This window comes from Perissodus microlepis, chromosome 15 (assembly GCF_051167445.1).
Source record: "Perissodus microlepis isolate ML-2025 ecotype Zambia chromosome 15, ASM5116744v1, whole genome shotgun sequence".
Lineage (NCBI taxonomy): Eukaryota > Metazoa > Chordata > Actinopteri > Cichliformes > Cichlidae > Perissodus > Perissodus microlepis.
In genome coordinates, this window is record NC_140475.1 from 2,353,864 (window position 1) to 2,369,512 (window position 15,649).

The 15,649-nt window shown below is 42.7% G+C and overlaps 1 protein-coding gene across 2 annotated transcripts; it reads left to right on the forward strand.

The window, feature by feature from the left end:
* Positions 1 to 715: 715 nt before the first annotated feature.
* Positions 716 to 10,875, forward strand: gtf2a1 (general transcription factor IIA, 1). 2 transcript variants are annotated; one of them, XR_014802672.1, is made up of 11 exons: positions 716 to 965; positions 2,654 to 2,755; positions 3,793 to 3,970; positions 4,182 to 4,243; positions 5,021 to 5,096; positions 5,216 to 5,337; positions 5,861 to 5,965; positions 6,634 to 6,918; positions 8,525 to 8,614; positions 9,270 to 9,771; positions 10,669 to 10,875. XR_014802672.1 is itself a non-coding variant. In XM_084952507.1 (10 exons), exons 1-10 carry the CDS (start codon positions 936 to 938, stop codon positions 9,375 to 9,377), a joined length of 1,158 nt encoding a protein of 385 aa, XP_084808633.1. In that variant the 5' UTR covers positions 716 to 935; the 3' UTR covers positions 9,378 to 10,875. The 2 variants fall into 2 exon arrangements, 1 of the variants encoding a protein (XP_084808633.1); XM_084952507.1 differs by having other exon boundaries at positions 9,270 to 10,875.
* The last annotated feature ends 4,774 nt before the right edge of the window (positions 10,876 to 15,649 follow it).

Genomic DNA, 15,649 nt, shown 5'->3' on the forward strand with positions numbered 1-15,649 from the left:
CTCCAAACATGTTGAATAAAACTGTTAACATTAAAGGAGACATACTATTTCTTGATATTTATTATTATTGTTGGGCTATACTAGTGCAGCTTTACATGAGTCATAGTTTAAAAATAATCTGTATTTATCCTATAGTGGTCTTTGGTTTATTCACTTTCTAAAATGAGCTGCTTTAGGTTCTGATTGGCAGCCCCTCAGAAACCCCTGAGAAAACCTGTCTAAAGCCACCCCAAAGCCTGAGCTTTTAGCTCATGATTTGTACATATGCTGAAGGCATTATTTGAATGTTTTCCCATATTTAATATGAGCATCCATCATTGCAGCATACAGTTCTAATATATGATGGAAAACAGGAAAAAGAATAGAAAGAAAAAGAAAGAAAAAATGAAATAAGTTAATTTAAAATGACTTGGCTATATGCTAATAGGCTTTTATTAGCATTTTAAGTAACCAGCTACTTTTATCTAATTAATTCCTCTATTTTTAATTCATCACATGGTTCGTAATACTTACACTTTCCCTGACTCAATAAACAAGATCACAGAGCATTAAGCTAATGCGATCACTGAGGATTCAGTTCCGTTTTCTAAAAAAAAAAAAAAAAAGTATTATTAAACTACATTTCCCATGAGCGGCTCTATTGATTGGTCGTCATACTCCGCACGAAATCTCGCGCTATGTGCGACCTGACCCTGCCCTATGTCTCGCGCACTCGCAGCTTCTTCGCTCAGTATATAAAGCAGGACAACGACGGAAGGAGGACGGCTGGGGAGTCGCAGCCCGGGATTGTAAATAAGACCGCCTAAACTGTGTTTTATTTACAAAAGTGATGCCGGCTGTTTTAAAATATCTTTCCCAGTTGTTTTAAATCGTTTTTCGTAATTTTTGGCTCTATTCCTCGCCTATTTCCGTGTGGTTTTTACACTACGCGTATAATGGCGAGCTCGGCTAACTCGAACCCAGTGGTAAGGATCAATCTCTAAGGATTGTCAGCGGGGGAAATGGGGGTAAAGTTATTGGAAAGCTGTCGACGAGCTGGTTTTATGTATTACAGTAAAATGAGTCTGCTTTAACAAACACTTCACTGTTATATATATTAAAGGGAATACTTAAGTTTCAGTCAATCGGCCATTATAATTAGTTTTCGAAACTAGGTAGTTCTTTCATATGAAACCATCTCGGAGGAGGAATGGCTTACTTTAGAGAGGCAGTGTTTGAGTAGAAATAAGAACACGTGTAGAAACTGAGGTTTAGCGATGAAGATGTAATTCTAGTTTAGTGGTTTATCGGCAGGTTGAAGCTTTCATTAGTTGGAAGGTTACTTTACGTGATCACAGTCTAATAGCGTGTATGGCTAAATTAATTTTTGGTGGACGCTTGAGCTGCCAGGTTAGTTGTCTAAAATGCTTGTTTGTTCGTAGGAGGAAGAAATTGTCAATTTAAGCTTTTATTATTGGATAGCTTATGAAATACAGATGTACGCAAAGCACATTGTCATCATCCACGGCGAGAGAATTGAGCGTTTAATATATATAGTTTATATAAATATATATATATATTAAAGCTTCCTCAGTAGAAAGTCGTCAACTGCCTCATCATTGTCCACCATTCCACGACCAGAAGGCAGGGTAGCCGTCCCAAACCACTTCTTTAACCCATACCATATCAAATTTGTCCTTGCTACCTGCCAGCAGAGCAAAAAAAAATATTTAGCCAAAGCTGAGCACTGATAAGATAAGACACCGAAAATGTCCTTCACATTCCGCCACACACTATTTAAAAGAAAAAGGCTGTCGAGCGCGCACTCTGCGGCTCCGTAAAATGGCTTCCTCGTCTCCCTTCTCTCTCGGTTCTGGCCCTCCTCCTTTTCGCTGCCTGGTTTTTATACAGCCATATTGGCTCTCTAATATAGACTGCCCGGGATGGGAAGGTGCTACTTGACGCTACGTCACCGGCTCTACATATAAACAGCAGACTGAGCTTTAAATAGTGAGGAGCAGACAGGCCGAGGGGGAGGGAAGGAGAGACCGAGGTCTGCGCTGCGGACATCGGGGCAGCGCAGTGCGGTGGCCCGCGTGTGTGTCGCTTTGTTTCAGCCTCATATCACTCCGCTGAGACGGGACCGTTGGGCCCTGGCGGAGCTATAAACGTTATGTTTGCTTTTTCCAGCGCGCGCGCAGTTCAGACCCCGGGGACATGATGTTTACCTTAGTAGTAACATAAAGAGCTAGTTTATATGGGTTAGCATAACAAGGCACGTAGTGCCGTGGAAACGCTGCAGCACGAACCCCCACACATGATACTCAAGTGGGGGCAGTTTTAGAGTTTAGCTGCCCGCGTGCAACAACTATTACCGTGTCATACCAATGAAAGTCAGTGTGGCAAGGCGTAAATAAATGTGATAATTATAACACCATCAGCTGTATACTTAATGTTTTGTTGTCGTTTTGGCAGCTGGGAAGCCCAAAGAGGAGGTGTGTTTGCTAAGTACACTGTTGAGGGCTAATTTTGACATAAAACCCAAGCTCACAATGATCAATACTGACTGTACCAGACATGTTGTTCATGCTTTACCCGGAAAAAGCAAAAGTGTCTCTAATATAAACGCCATACTGTAAAAGTTTCTTTCCTCTTCTTTTTTTCTTCCTCACAGCCTAAATTATACAAGAATGTGATTGACGATGTGATCAATGAGGTGCGAGAGCTGTTCCTGGACGAGGGAGTAGATGAGCAAGTTCTTCTGGAGCTGAAAACGGTAACCGTCCCTATCAGTGTTGCGCCTGTATATAGTAACTGCAGGGGAAATGCCGCCTCCTGCAGAGGTGTGCGCTTTTTGTAGTAAAGTGTACTGTAGCACGCTCCCCCCAAACCAGAGCGCTTTGGAATAACTGCTGACCACTTCCTAGTTTGGAAGCTGTTGTAGTTGTTGTGTGGATGGACAGAAAACAGACTTCTGGAAACTTTCTGATTAACTCACAAAAATTTCATGTCTTGTGCCCCCCCCCCCCTGGTTACCATGGTTTCCTTTGATGGATGGTGCTCTCAGTGCCACTGATGTGTTGCAGAATTTGCTTTGCAGCGACTTCTGTATGAGTTTTCTGGTGCAATCACCACCTTATATTCCAGTGTGACTTTCAGTGTTGCTTTACTGTTATAACACCTGCGTATGCCTGTGAGAAGGTGGTGTCTGAATACCATTGAAATGACAACTCAAACAGTGTGTACACTGCATGATATGCTCAGTTCAAGAGGAGGCTATGGCACATAAGCCTACCTAGGCAATGTGATTGACACAAATAAGCAAAAAATTCAGTCTTAGCTTCATGGATTAAACCAGTTTATTTGACCTCACTTTGAGTTTGTGACCCATTAGTTAATATTGATGTCTGGCTCTCTTCCAGAGTCTCTTTTACCTGGTTCCCTCCCTGAGCCTGGTTGTGTTGGAGCTTTCTTCCTGTTAAAAGGGAGATTTTCCTTCCCATTGTCACCAAACACTTGCTCATAGGGGGTCGTCTGATTGTTAGGTTTTCTCTGTATTATTGTACCTTACAATATGAAGCACCTTGAAGGTGACTGTTGTTGTGACTATAAAAATAAAACTGAATTAATTTAAACGATCGGCATGTCTGGTCGGTGTGATGCGTTTACAGGTGTGTCGATAATGACAGAATCTGCGCTAAACATTTACCTGGATGGAGATTTTCATTTGAAAACATGTTAGCATGGATTTAAATGGAGTCTTTGGCAGCTTTCTAACACGTGTCTTTGTGCTGCCTCTGTTTGTCTCTATAGCTATGGGAGAACAAGCTTTTGCAGTCCAAGGCAGTGGAGGGCTTCCATACTGACGAGCAGACAGCCCTGCAGGCCGCACAGCAGCAGCAACAACAGGTTCAGCAGGTCCAACAAGTCCAGCAGGTGACCCAGCCAGCTCAGTCCCAGCAAGTCATCCTGCCGCCCCAGCAACAGCAAGGTTAGCCAGCAGTGGCACACAGTGGTAAAAACATTTCTGCACAAGTGCAAAAACCCGTGAACGCCTTTTTGGGCACTAAAAATGTCGCCTGCAGCTTTGAGTTATTTGCCAAACTGGCACAGGAAACAATGAATGCTTACTGATCGTGTGCATTCTTTGTACATTTTTTGAAAAATATGAGGAATTGACCTGAAAATGTTTGTCTCCGCAGCTCCCCAGCAGCAAGTCATTGTTCAGGAATCTAAGCTTATACACATGGGTGGAACGGGGATGGTGAGTGGATCATAGCACCAAAAATAAATGAAACTGTTGTTCGGGGAGGCATATAAAAAGTAGCAAATGTATTTATTAACAGACATAGGTGATGCGATATCCATATGTGTGATGAACAGAACGAAGTGCTGCTCATTTTACGTTTTTAACAAATTCAGACATTTTCTTTGAGTAGAAGTGAGAAACAAGAGAGGGTCTCTGCAGGCTTCTTCCTTAGTCCAGAATGATTGATCAAGTGTCACACGGATGGGGCAACAGGACTTGGAAGAGATTAACGGACTATTTTAATAGCCAGGACTGCAGTGGATATAAGCCAGCAGTAATGCATTCTCCCACATGCTACTGCTGTGTCTAATACGCACTGCCAAACACACCTTTCCTTCATCGAGTGAAATATGCAGGAAATCTTTTCCACTTTTTTCAACAGCACATGTTTAACGCAGCATCTGTCCATATGAAGCTTTCATCTCTGCTGCTGCTTCTTTCTGTTTTCTGGAAGTGATTTTTGTATAATCCTCAAACGGTTCTTTAAAGCTTCACTTGCCAATTTTTAATCGTTTTCCAGTGGCTTTGTAGATGTAGCGAGAGGACAAACAGGCTGCTTTTATCATGCCAGTCAATGCAATCTGAAGCTCAGTGCTTTAAATTGTAAGGAAGTTCAAAAACATTAAGTACTTAACATTGAAGTCTTTCATTCTTGAACCCTGAAATCCTCTGCTTCTGTATTATTTTGCATGCTTGTCACCGCTCTGCGTGTGTTCTTCTTTCCTCCTCTAGAGTGCAGCAGCTACCGCAGCAACCCTGGCTTTGCCCACAGCGGTCACCCAATACCAACAGCTCCTCACCAGCCAAGGTAAAACATGTTTATTTGCATTAAATTGCAAAGAAATGCTCCTTTCTCTCCGAACTATCTTCATGTGTAAAACTATATTTACACAACGTGCACCCACACGCTTTGTTTTGACGTCTCAGGCCAGATCCTGCAGTTAGTCCGTGGTCCCAACGGGGCTCAGTACATCATCCAGCCCCAGCAGCAGATCCTCCTGCAGCAGCAGATGCAGCCTGGTGGCGTGCAGGCACCGGTAATACAGCAGGTAAGAACTGTCATGCAGAGGGGCAGGGCTGCATATGACAGGAGGAAATGTGTGTGAAAAACAAATCCAAATGGAGAGAGGTGGGGAAAAAAAGTCGTGGTGTGTCTGATTTATCTGCGTAATCAGTTCAGTGTCCGTTTGTGACAAGTAGGTTAAATAAGGCTACATATCTGTGGGCCCTGTGGCTCTGACACAGTGGAAGAATCAATTCTTGGAAAAATAACCTCAAAATATGTAAGAAGTGCCATGAAAAACATGAAATAATTCTGGGAAATCGGGAGGATGCTGATTGCTCAGAGCTTACCACCTACCCCAAAAGAAATAGATCCATGACTCCACTACTTGTGACTTTTCCTAAATAAAAACACAGATTCAGATCAAAACTAGTGCCAAATTTCATTCATTCAGTTTAAATTGAGTCAGTTAAAATGTTGCAAAAGTGTTGTGCATATTCAGGTGGAGGTCTTGTTTTAAAATAGAGTTTACATGTCGTGTTTTTTTTCCTTCTCTAATATCTGTTTAGGTTCTGGCTCCTCTGCCGGGAGGCCTGTCCCAGCAAGCAGGCGTCATCATACAGCCGCAGCAGATTGTCTTAACCCCAGGAAACAAAGTCCAAGGCAATACACAGGTCAGAACTTCAGTTCCTCCTGGACTCATTTCATTCCATTTATATGGAAGTAGTTTATGCTCTATAGTAGTGTTTCCTCCATTTCTGTTCTCTTTGTTGTTTAGAGAAATTAGAGTCTGTTTAATGTTTTAGAGGAGCATCTGGGAAACCTTTGTTATTAATAATAACACCTGCACTGTGAAAGCATCGCGCATCAGTCAGTGTCACATTAGCCGATTACACTGACAAACAGCATTTCCACTCAGATATGGTTTTGGTGTGAGTAACTATGGAAAGATTTGGTTAGCTGGCCAGTGTAACTGAGCTACACTGCAAAAATCTGCAAAGTTAGCTTTTAAATCAACAGGCTAACATTAGCTCAGAGCAGAGGTCTTCCCTCCATGAATTCAGTTCTTTAATAACTTTTTCTTTCAGCTGTTGGCCAGCATTAGCTTACTTGCTAACACAGACAAATATCTTGATACCCAACATGGCGACTAGCTGGCTGACCTTATCTTTGCTACAAAAATGCTCCTTGAAGTCGCATCATTTTTGCTGTCCTGTCCTTATTTTGGCTTTGAGTTGGAGTCTGTTGAGTAAAGAGCTGGTTATTTTGTCCCACATGAAAGCAATGCTAACATCATATGGGCGTACATGTTTTTAAACTCTGAGTTCCTTTCTACCGTCAGGTGATGCAAGCAGCAGCTATGGCGCCACAGCCCAGCCAGGCAGCAACAGCTCAGGTCCAGCAGGTCCAGCAGGCCCCAGGAGCGACTGCACCACAAGCCTCAGCGCAGCCCCAGGCCCAACAGCAGCAACAGGCCCAGCCTCAGGCACAGCAGCCTCCCATGATGCTGCAGGTGGACGGAACCGGAGAAACGTCTTCAGAAGAGGACGAGGATGAGGAGGAGTACGACGAAGATGACGATGAGGAGAAAGACAAGGATGGAGCAGAAGATGGGCAGGTTGAAGAGGTGAGCAAGGGAGGAAATAAGAGTGTTCAAAAACTCGCACGTTAAAGTAGCAGTAGGCAAGAATTTGGATTGGAGTGGCTTTGCAAAACCCTGCCAGAAGAAAACCCGTTGTCATAGTTGGGGCAACGAAACAGAAACACCATCAGTTTGTGGCAACTGTCTTGCTGCATAGTCTTTTATTTCTCACCCTGAAAGAGCCACAGTGATGCTGCTTCAGGGTTAGACTACAAAAGCATCATTTCTGCAGGACTTTGTTACCCTGATACATCCGGGTTGCTTTTTAAGGGATCCGGTCAGCACCCCAGCTGAACAGAGGTTTGGGGAATGAAAAAGCTGCTTATTGCTACACTACAAAGTAGGGCTGCCACGATTAGTCAACTAGTCACGATTACGTCGACTATCAAAATTGTCGACGACTGATTTAATAGTCGAGGCGTCATTTGAAGCTTTGTAAGATCACAAAAGACGCAGGAATAAGTAGTAGGATTTAAGAGTGTAATAACGGACTGAAACAGAAGATGGCAGCACTGCATGTACAAGGATGCCAGCTGCCGTTAAACCCCGAAGAAGAAGTAGCTGTGTCCCAGAATTCATAGCGCGGCCCAGCTCAGTTTCTAACAATGGCGGCAGCTAGTTAGTTTTAATATTACTCTTATTATTCTTTCTGGGTCACAAAATAAACGTTTAACATATTTTCAGGCGAGAATGTAGCTGTGTAAACCTCAAATATCTGCTCATTTTATCAAGACACCGCATATTTTCAAAAGCGCTCCGACGTTTTCGGAGACGTCTGTTACCCACTAGCTCGATAGCGAGCCGGGGTTTAACGCTCACTAGAGCCGTGAGAACACCGGACTCCCGGCAAATCGTTTTCAAACCCACCGCCGTCTTTCGCTACTCAGGTTAAACCTATATAAGTAACTTAGATAACTTAAAAATGTTATTGTTTGGCTTTTTTTTAGTATTTTATTTGTTCCTGAGTAAATCGGTTTGGCTGAGATTAAAGTTATAGTTTTTACACAGCTGAATAAACGTCAAGCAGACAGCTGATTATCAGAAGTGTGAGATGCTCGAGAATTTACTCCGGTGTCCTGTTATATTTTAGATAGCGAGTTTATTAAACTTCACCGAAACAATCTGCAAATTTCATTAAAATGTAATAAACTATCATCTTGTCTTTATTTTTAGTTAGCACATACCTTAAACACTTAAAGCTGTCAGCTAATGATAGTTATATAAGAGCAGATGCTGCTGGTGCAATAAGCTGTACGTTTTACGTCCAATGGATGATGATCTGATTAGTCGACTAATCGCAAAAATAATCGGTGACTAGTCGACTATCAAAACAATCGTTTGTGGCAGCCCTACTACAAAGGTTACTCTAGTTTGTGTGGCTTTTCTGCAGAAGATTTTATAACACAGCAGGTTATATTTGGCACTGTTTGGTATCGGGCAAAAAGGAGAACAGGTTTAAAATCAAACTATTACTTGTTGCAATCTAGATTTGTGCTTTTACTGTTTAAATAAAGAAAATCCTGAATCTTAAACCACATTCCTGAGCAGCAAACATTTGTGATGAATCTGATTGGTTTGGTTTCCTACTCAGGAGCCGCTGAACAGTGGAGACGACGTCAGCGACGAAGAGGACCAGGAGCTGTTTGAAACAGACAACGTAGTGGTGTGCCAGTACGACAAGGTAGGCACTGATATGTTCTGAAAGGCTGCAGTGTGTTCAAACCTGCCTGTGTATAAATATGCGAGTGCCTCTTTGGTACTTTTATGACATGTCTTGATATAGATCCTCCTGCGCTGGGGCTCGTTGGCTTTTATGCATATCCGACTCGTTTAGTTTCACATCAGCATCCAGACAAAGACGTTAACGCTGAGATTTGCAGAAGCAGTGAAAACAAAGAGATTATAAAATAACAGCGCAGAGCAGTTTTACCGTGTTAATGTGATTGGTACTCAGCATCGCTGTCAGCCTTTGTTTGCCAGTATCATTCAGGGCGCTGAAAAGGCTGCTGTAGATTGAAGGACGGGGCTTAAACAGTTTTTCACAGCAGCCTCCTTGTTTTTGGGGGAAAATGTCAGAAATCGTTAAAGAGGTATTTCACATTCCTTTGTTGTGAGTCTTCACTGTTTGCCTTTGATTCCCATCACAAAGCATCGAGTTGTTACATTATTTGATGCTAATTCAGTGGAGAAAGGCTCCAGCAGCGTTAATGCCACAGTGAGTTTCTGGCCTCGGCGCGCAGAGGCTAAAGACATCAGCCTGCGTCCACTGTAAGCTGAAACAATGTCCATCTGTCCTTGACGCCTACAACACTCATTTCCTTCTCTTTACCCTGCAGATTCACAGAAGTAAGAACAAATGGAAATTCCACCTGAAGGATGGGATCATGAATCTGAACGGGAGAGACTACGTCTTCTCCAAAGCCATTGGTGATGCCGAGTGGTGAAGCAGAAAAAGGAACGGGAGAAAGCAACAGGAGCAGAGTCTCTGTAACTCCTTCTATCCAGTTAACAGACAGTTTAGCATCCTTCCACATCCTGTGACTGGATTCATTCAGGAAACTGTTTCTGAGACTCAGAACTCTTGAGACAAACCCAAAGGACTGTGAGGTACTGTAAAACCCGGGTGTAGTCAGAAAACACTCGACTAGCCTTGCGGGATGAGAAACCAACAGAGGAAGGGAAAAGCCCCGTGAGCCGAGCGCCGTTTCTCTTTATTTCTTCTTCCAGGCTTCTCTGCCTTTCCCCCCCCAGAGAATTCACCTAACTTTGGAAAGAAAGCATTTCACCATCATACAGGTGTAGAGGACCAGGGTGACCTTGGCTTCCCTGCCACACAAGGTCAGAGGTCATTCGTTATAACCCCATAGATGAGAAACACCTTTGCAATGCACTGTAGTCGGTTGACTGGATTGACTCGTGTCTACGTTCGTGTCCAAACTTAGTGCCACCAGTCGAGATCGCTGCCTTTAGAACGACCAGAATCACCTGTTTTTGGCTTCTTTTTTTTTAATATCCTAATTCTGTCTGAATTCACGTTTATGAAAAAGGTGCTCCAGAGTGTTTTTATGTAGGCGACCTGTTCTTTAAACATTATGTTTTAAATGTGTTTAATGAAGGAGTTAAAAAAGAAGGTAAAATAACATCACCTTACAATAAGTCTTTTTTTTTTTATCTTCGGCGCAGCACTTAACCCCCCCCCCCCCAGCACCCCCCACTGGCTTCTCTGGAGCTTCATTCCATCTTTAACGTTAAGAATAAAATAAAGAAAAAAGCGTGAGACACTGAATTCATTTAAGGATTGTACAAAGGTGTCTCAGTTTGTCCTGTTGGTGAATCGCCTTTGCTTTTATTTTTAGTTCTCTGCAGCCGTCGGAAATTTTGCACTGTCGGTTTATCAGTGTGTTGTGAAGTCAGTCAGTCCACTTAATCAATAGCCGCAGAGACGTGTGTGTGTGTGTGAGAGAGGGACTGTACAGACACGTGGTGAGTGAGTGTGTGTGTGTGTGTGTGTGTTGTTGCTGGTTTTCTGTGAAAAGGTTTCAGTTTATTTCTCTCACAGTCTGAAAATGTCACAGAGCAGTGAGGTTGGTGTCTGTCCTGTTTTTTCTATTTATTTCTGAAAGTTCATAAATTGTTTTTCTTTTTTTTTAAGGTTGGAAAGCCGCACCAAACTGTGCTCTTATAATCTAACAAGTGTTCCTTTTTCTTTTCTTTTCTCCTTTCTTCTTATGTCAGCCTGATAAAAGCTGCACGGCGCTGTTTTCCAAACCACTTCGTCCACCGTATGTTCTCGTCTGCTTCCGTTTTATTCATGACTTTTAAACTGAGGATATTTTCTATCCAAGTGAGTTTAACTCGAGGGGGGGTTGTGTGTGTGTCTCTGCAGTTTGTTTTTAGTGCCCCTGTTGCAGCAGTTTGAAATAAAGTATATATGTGTTTTGACTGTTGTGTCGACGTGGTGCTTGGTTGGCTCCATAGTTGTTTTTTAGCTGCACAAAGAAAACCCTGATACAGGACCTGATGGAGAAAACAGAACATTTTTCACACGATTTAGTTGAATTATATGAAATTTTTACATGAAAGGCCAAAGGAAGACTTTCCACACATGGCCCCCAGTAGATTTATTTCCTTTTCTCTGTTCGTCATTTCCATATGTAGATGTCGTGCGTGCCTTTTTGAACTTTAGTTCAGTTTTTGGTGGGGGGGGGGTCACAGATGCTAGACTGAGAAGGATGTCTTATTAAACTGTGCTCTATAACCATTTTGTCGTGTGTTCTGCTCTTCTGATGATTAATGAACTGTACTGTTGGTATTCGTGTAATTTTCCTAAATCAAGTTTGGAATCAAACTCAAGGTTGTGCTTTGAATACATAAAGTTGTCTTTTGCATAAAAAGAAAGAAAGAAAGAAAATTAAAATTTAATTTTTGCATTATTTTGTGGCCTAAATCAGTGTCACTCTCGCCCCCTCTGTTTCTTCCTACCTTCTTTCTTCTGTGATACCTGGTCAGCTTTTTGGTTCTGCTCCGATAAAAGCAAATTTTAAAATTTATCGATTACTCGTGGGAGCATCTTGAACACTAAACTATTTAACTGTTATTTCAGTTACGTTTAAACCATTTTTCCTCACATTTTTAATCCTGTTGAGACTCAGTTTTTAACTGCTACTATTAGATGTGACTCGGGCGGTAGAGCAGGTAGTCTAATAATCAGAAGGTCAGTGGCTCCTCCAGTTTACCAGCTGGAGGGGTTCCTGGCCAAGATCATTAGGAAGTGTTTAATATGTGTGTATAAAAGTTGCGCTTCACCAATTCACCGTCTCCATTTCCGATTTGTGTCACACTTCTTCTAGGGGAGTAGTTGGTGAGTGCAGACCAGGTATCGTCCATGCAAAGGAGGCACTGGAGCAATCTGTTAGCGGCCGAGGCAATCAAAGGTTTTTGAGTTAGTACTGTGTACCCTTTAGTAAACGGTTTCATTTTGCACGTGAGATAGCATCAGTTTTCTGTGAGCGTCAACACACATTTTTCCCGGTGGTTGCCAGGGGGTCGTGAATCTAGCAAGATGGCAGTCAGTTTGATCGTGACCGCCTTCAGCCTCTAGCAGCTACTAGGATGCATCTTATCCTCACAAACGGTGGTTGGCAGGTGGTCATGGACTGGTCTTTAGTAGAACTGTAACTGCTACAGTGTTACACATTTGAAATGGTGGAAAAGTTAGCAGTCACATGACTGCAAGACCTTAACAAATACCAGTCCCCTTCCCATTTAGTGAGCCAACTGTTTCATGAGTTTATTACTTATGTGTTTCATTATTCTTTAATGAAAATTCTAAAGGCATTCATACTTTTTAAATGTTTTTGGTTGTTTTTTTCTCTGACATTTCAATTTTAAATCTGTTTCCAAGACACTCAAACCAGTAGTCCTGTCTGCTAGCTACCAATGACGACGGCTGAAGCTGGTACTGTAAATATATATGAGGTACATTGTTTTGTGTAGAGAGTGAGCCACATTTTACACATTAGGAATCAAGGCAGTTGAATCCATTGAAACTTTGGGTGACAAAGATGACAACAAGGACACATTTCTTTTAAGCAGCGCCTCGGACAAACATCAGGAGCCAAACAATTTTTGTTTCTTCTTTTCTTTCTGTGGTTTAAGTTGTTAAGTTGGCCCTCAATTTAACTCAAAGGAGCATAAAATGTCTTAAACCTATCTTGTCTTAAGCTGTAGCTAACTAAGGTTATTTTTGTCTTTAGTAAACCGTTATCTTTTTGCTAACTTGCTAACCAGCTAAAGGCGCTCGGTGTCAAAGGCTTACTGTCTGACGGACAGCGGGGATTATCCTCCTTGCAGACATGGGTATCTGTAGACACCATAAGTCTTTCTGTGACACTTCTCTGAAGTATGTAGTTGTGTTTATGTTAGGCATCTTTGTGGATGAGTCACACAGTCACAAACAAATGGGCAGACATGGTTGTCTACAAGGAGCAACCATCCAACTCTTCATCACTGTGGCCCACATGCTCCGGGAACGTGCTGTAATACGGCTTTAACTCAGCACGATTCAGATTTCTTGATTGAAATATAATCCTTGCACAGTCTGTCTTTGTCGCTGCGTAACAGCTCTGTAGGATCACTTTCATGCATTTGCTGCAACCTGCACGAGACCTCGAATCTGCATCGCCCAATCTTCTTTTCCATTTTTCTATATCCCACCATCTGGATGACTGTCAGGGTTTGCACAGCATGGGCGTTTTCCCAGCTTTTCCTCTAATTCCTACCCAAACCGACACAATCCCAGCGTATTTCCTTTCAGGTAATTATGAGATAAAGGTGTGGTGCAGTCGGGGATCAAAGCGGAATCAGAAACTACATGGAGATTTTTGCACTTGATTGTAAATGGATTTGAGGGCAGACTGTCACTTCTACAATATATCACACTTCAGCGCTGAATAGACGTAGCGGAGGAGCAGTGTATCCCTGGCTGCTTCTGATGAAGTGGGCCCTTTTGCTACTCCTGGGCACTCAGACATAAGAATCTGAGCTGCTGGCGAATGAGGCTTATAATGAGACCCTGGAGATGTCTTGCTCAGACTCTACAGCTTTCTCTGCTTACCAGCTAACCTGTGGTGACTGCCAATCAGCTACGTAGCAAGTGGAGTAGCCGGGCCTGCTGGCTGTGGCATGTAGAGCTTACCAAAGTCTTAGAAAACAGCAAACTGTGACAAAACAGAAAAAACGGGACAAAAACCTTCATCTGTTTTCAGCAGAGATTCTGTCTATCCGGACTTTGGCTGCAGCATGACTTTTATAGTATCCTAGACTGTCTCACGTCAAGCTGTGAATGTTGTTCTAAACAGGTTGTCACTTTTCTTTTTTCTTATAGGCCTGCTTCAAAAAGCCAATGCCATATAATTGCTATCTGTGCTGTTATGGGGTGATTTCCTCTGTGGAGTACTTACTGAGTTGATTCAGTCATTCTTACACGAATGGGTAAGTTATTTAAAACTGTAGGGAACAAAGGTGTATTAAAGTGAAACCTTATTATGTCTGATACCTCTTTCAACACCTTTCAGAATTGGTCATTTTTAGTTTAGGTGGGGAGGCACTTTAGCTCTGTCTGTGCTTCTGTCCCCATATTTGAGCTGTTTTGGTTTCTTGCACTATAAAACCAAAGAAGCCCTCGACATTATATGAAGCAGTTAGTTTTAAGCATGTTCCCAATCTTACCCTAAAGTCATCAGTTTTAATACCTGTGTCTGAATCAAGTAAAAGTCATGTGATTTAAGTCCACGTGGGGCAGAAAGCCTGCGATGAATCATCTTCGGCTAAATCTGCAAGTACGGTGCTGCAAAGTCTGCAGATCTGCAGTCTTAGTTCACCTCAGTACGCATGAACGCTCCAGCACTTCTCTGCTTTTTGTTTTATTATTGGGGCTGTGCAGGTGGAGTTGCATCACTGTTTCATGCATTTCTGGTTTAGGATCATCTTCACACGGCAACAGCTGTGAATAATTTGAAACGTCGCCTGTCAGCAGGAACTTTCTCAATAAAAACAATTTCCAGTTTATTAGAAATAATTGATCCAAAGTAGACACATGTTCTAAATTGCCTTCCATACACACCTGCACAATAACTAAGGTTTACTATCTGGAACAGTAGTATAGAGTAGCACTTGTCACCTCATCCTGTGTATAAAGTGTTAGAATGTTTTTTTGTTGAAGGCTTGGAGCCATTTTTCTTTCCTGGTTTAACTCAAGTGTCTGCAAAGGTTGTAGATCCTAAATATGAAACTCATTTCTTGATGAGTGAAACCACCTGCAGAACAACAGAAGAATGAATGTTTTCACTGACTAAAACCCTGCAGTTCGCTCTGGTTATCATTCAAGAGCTCTCCGGGAGACAGAGGAACTTGACTCTTTAAGAGGGCCATCCACGTCGACCGGGCCAACGCAAGGAATGACGCCAAAAATGCAAGCGATTTCTTTTTGTTTCCACAACCAAACACTGGATGCATACTCGTAGGCTTTGACCTCGTCAGTCCCTCTGTTCACGACTCCTTTTCCCACTCTATTTGAGTTTGGCAACCTAATCCGGTGTTATCGAGGTGCATCGTCGGGGACGGGCCTGCTTATTTGAGGAACGGCTTGGAGATGAGTTTATTTGCAATACTGGGAGAGGAATGATGAGGCAGGCCTGAGACCCAGCTAGAAGAAGAATGTCAAAATAAATCCATTTCACAGTCTCATTCAGTTTGCTTGGCTCGGCCTATTACTTGTGCCATGACCGTACCTGCAAGTCTGTAAAATTCCATGTAATCATTCGGGAAAACGCTGGATTCTACAGGTATATGCCATTACCACCAGTTGCTTTGTGTGCACCCAGACACCTACGCAAATGTGCATAGACTTTGATTTTTATCAGTCTTGTCGTGCACACACTCGTGAACAGTGAGTTAACACTAGCTGGCATCGGAGACGTCCTCTCATGAAGGCAGCCAGGCCCATCGTGCTCCAGCTCCAGAGTGCTTTGCATCTGAAGGGCCCGGACTGGCTCGCTGTTAATGCGTGATTGGAAGAGATGGACCTGAAGCTGTGGAAAACGTTCAACTGAAAATGATGTCCCGTCCGTTCGGAAATTCACCGCCAAGCGAGGTCTGGAACGCAGTCAGCAGATGCCACTCGTAATTTTCCCGACTTTGAAAGTAGAGACCATTC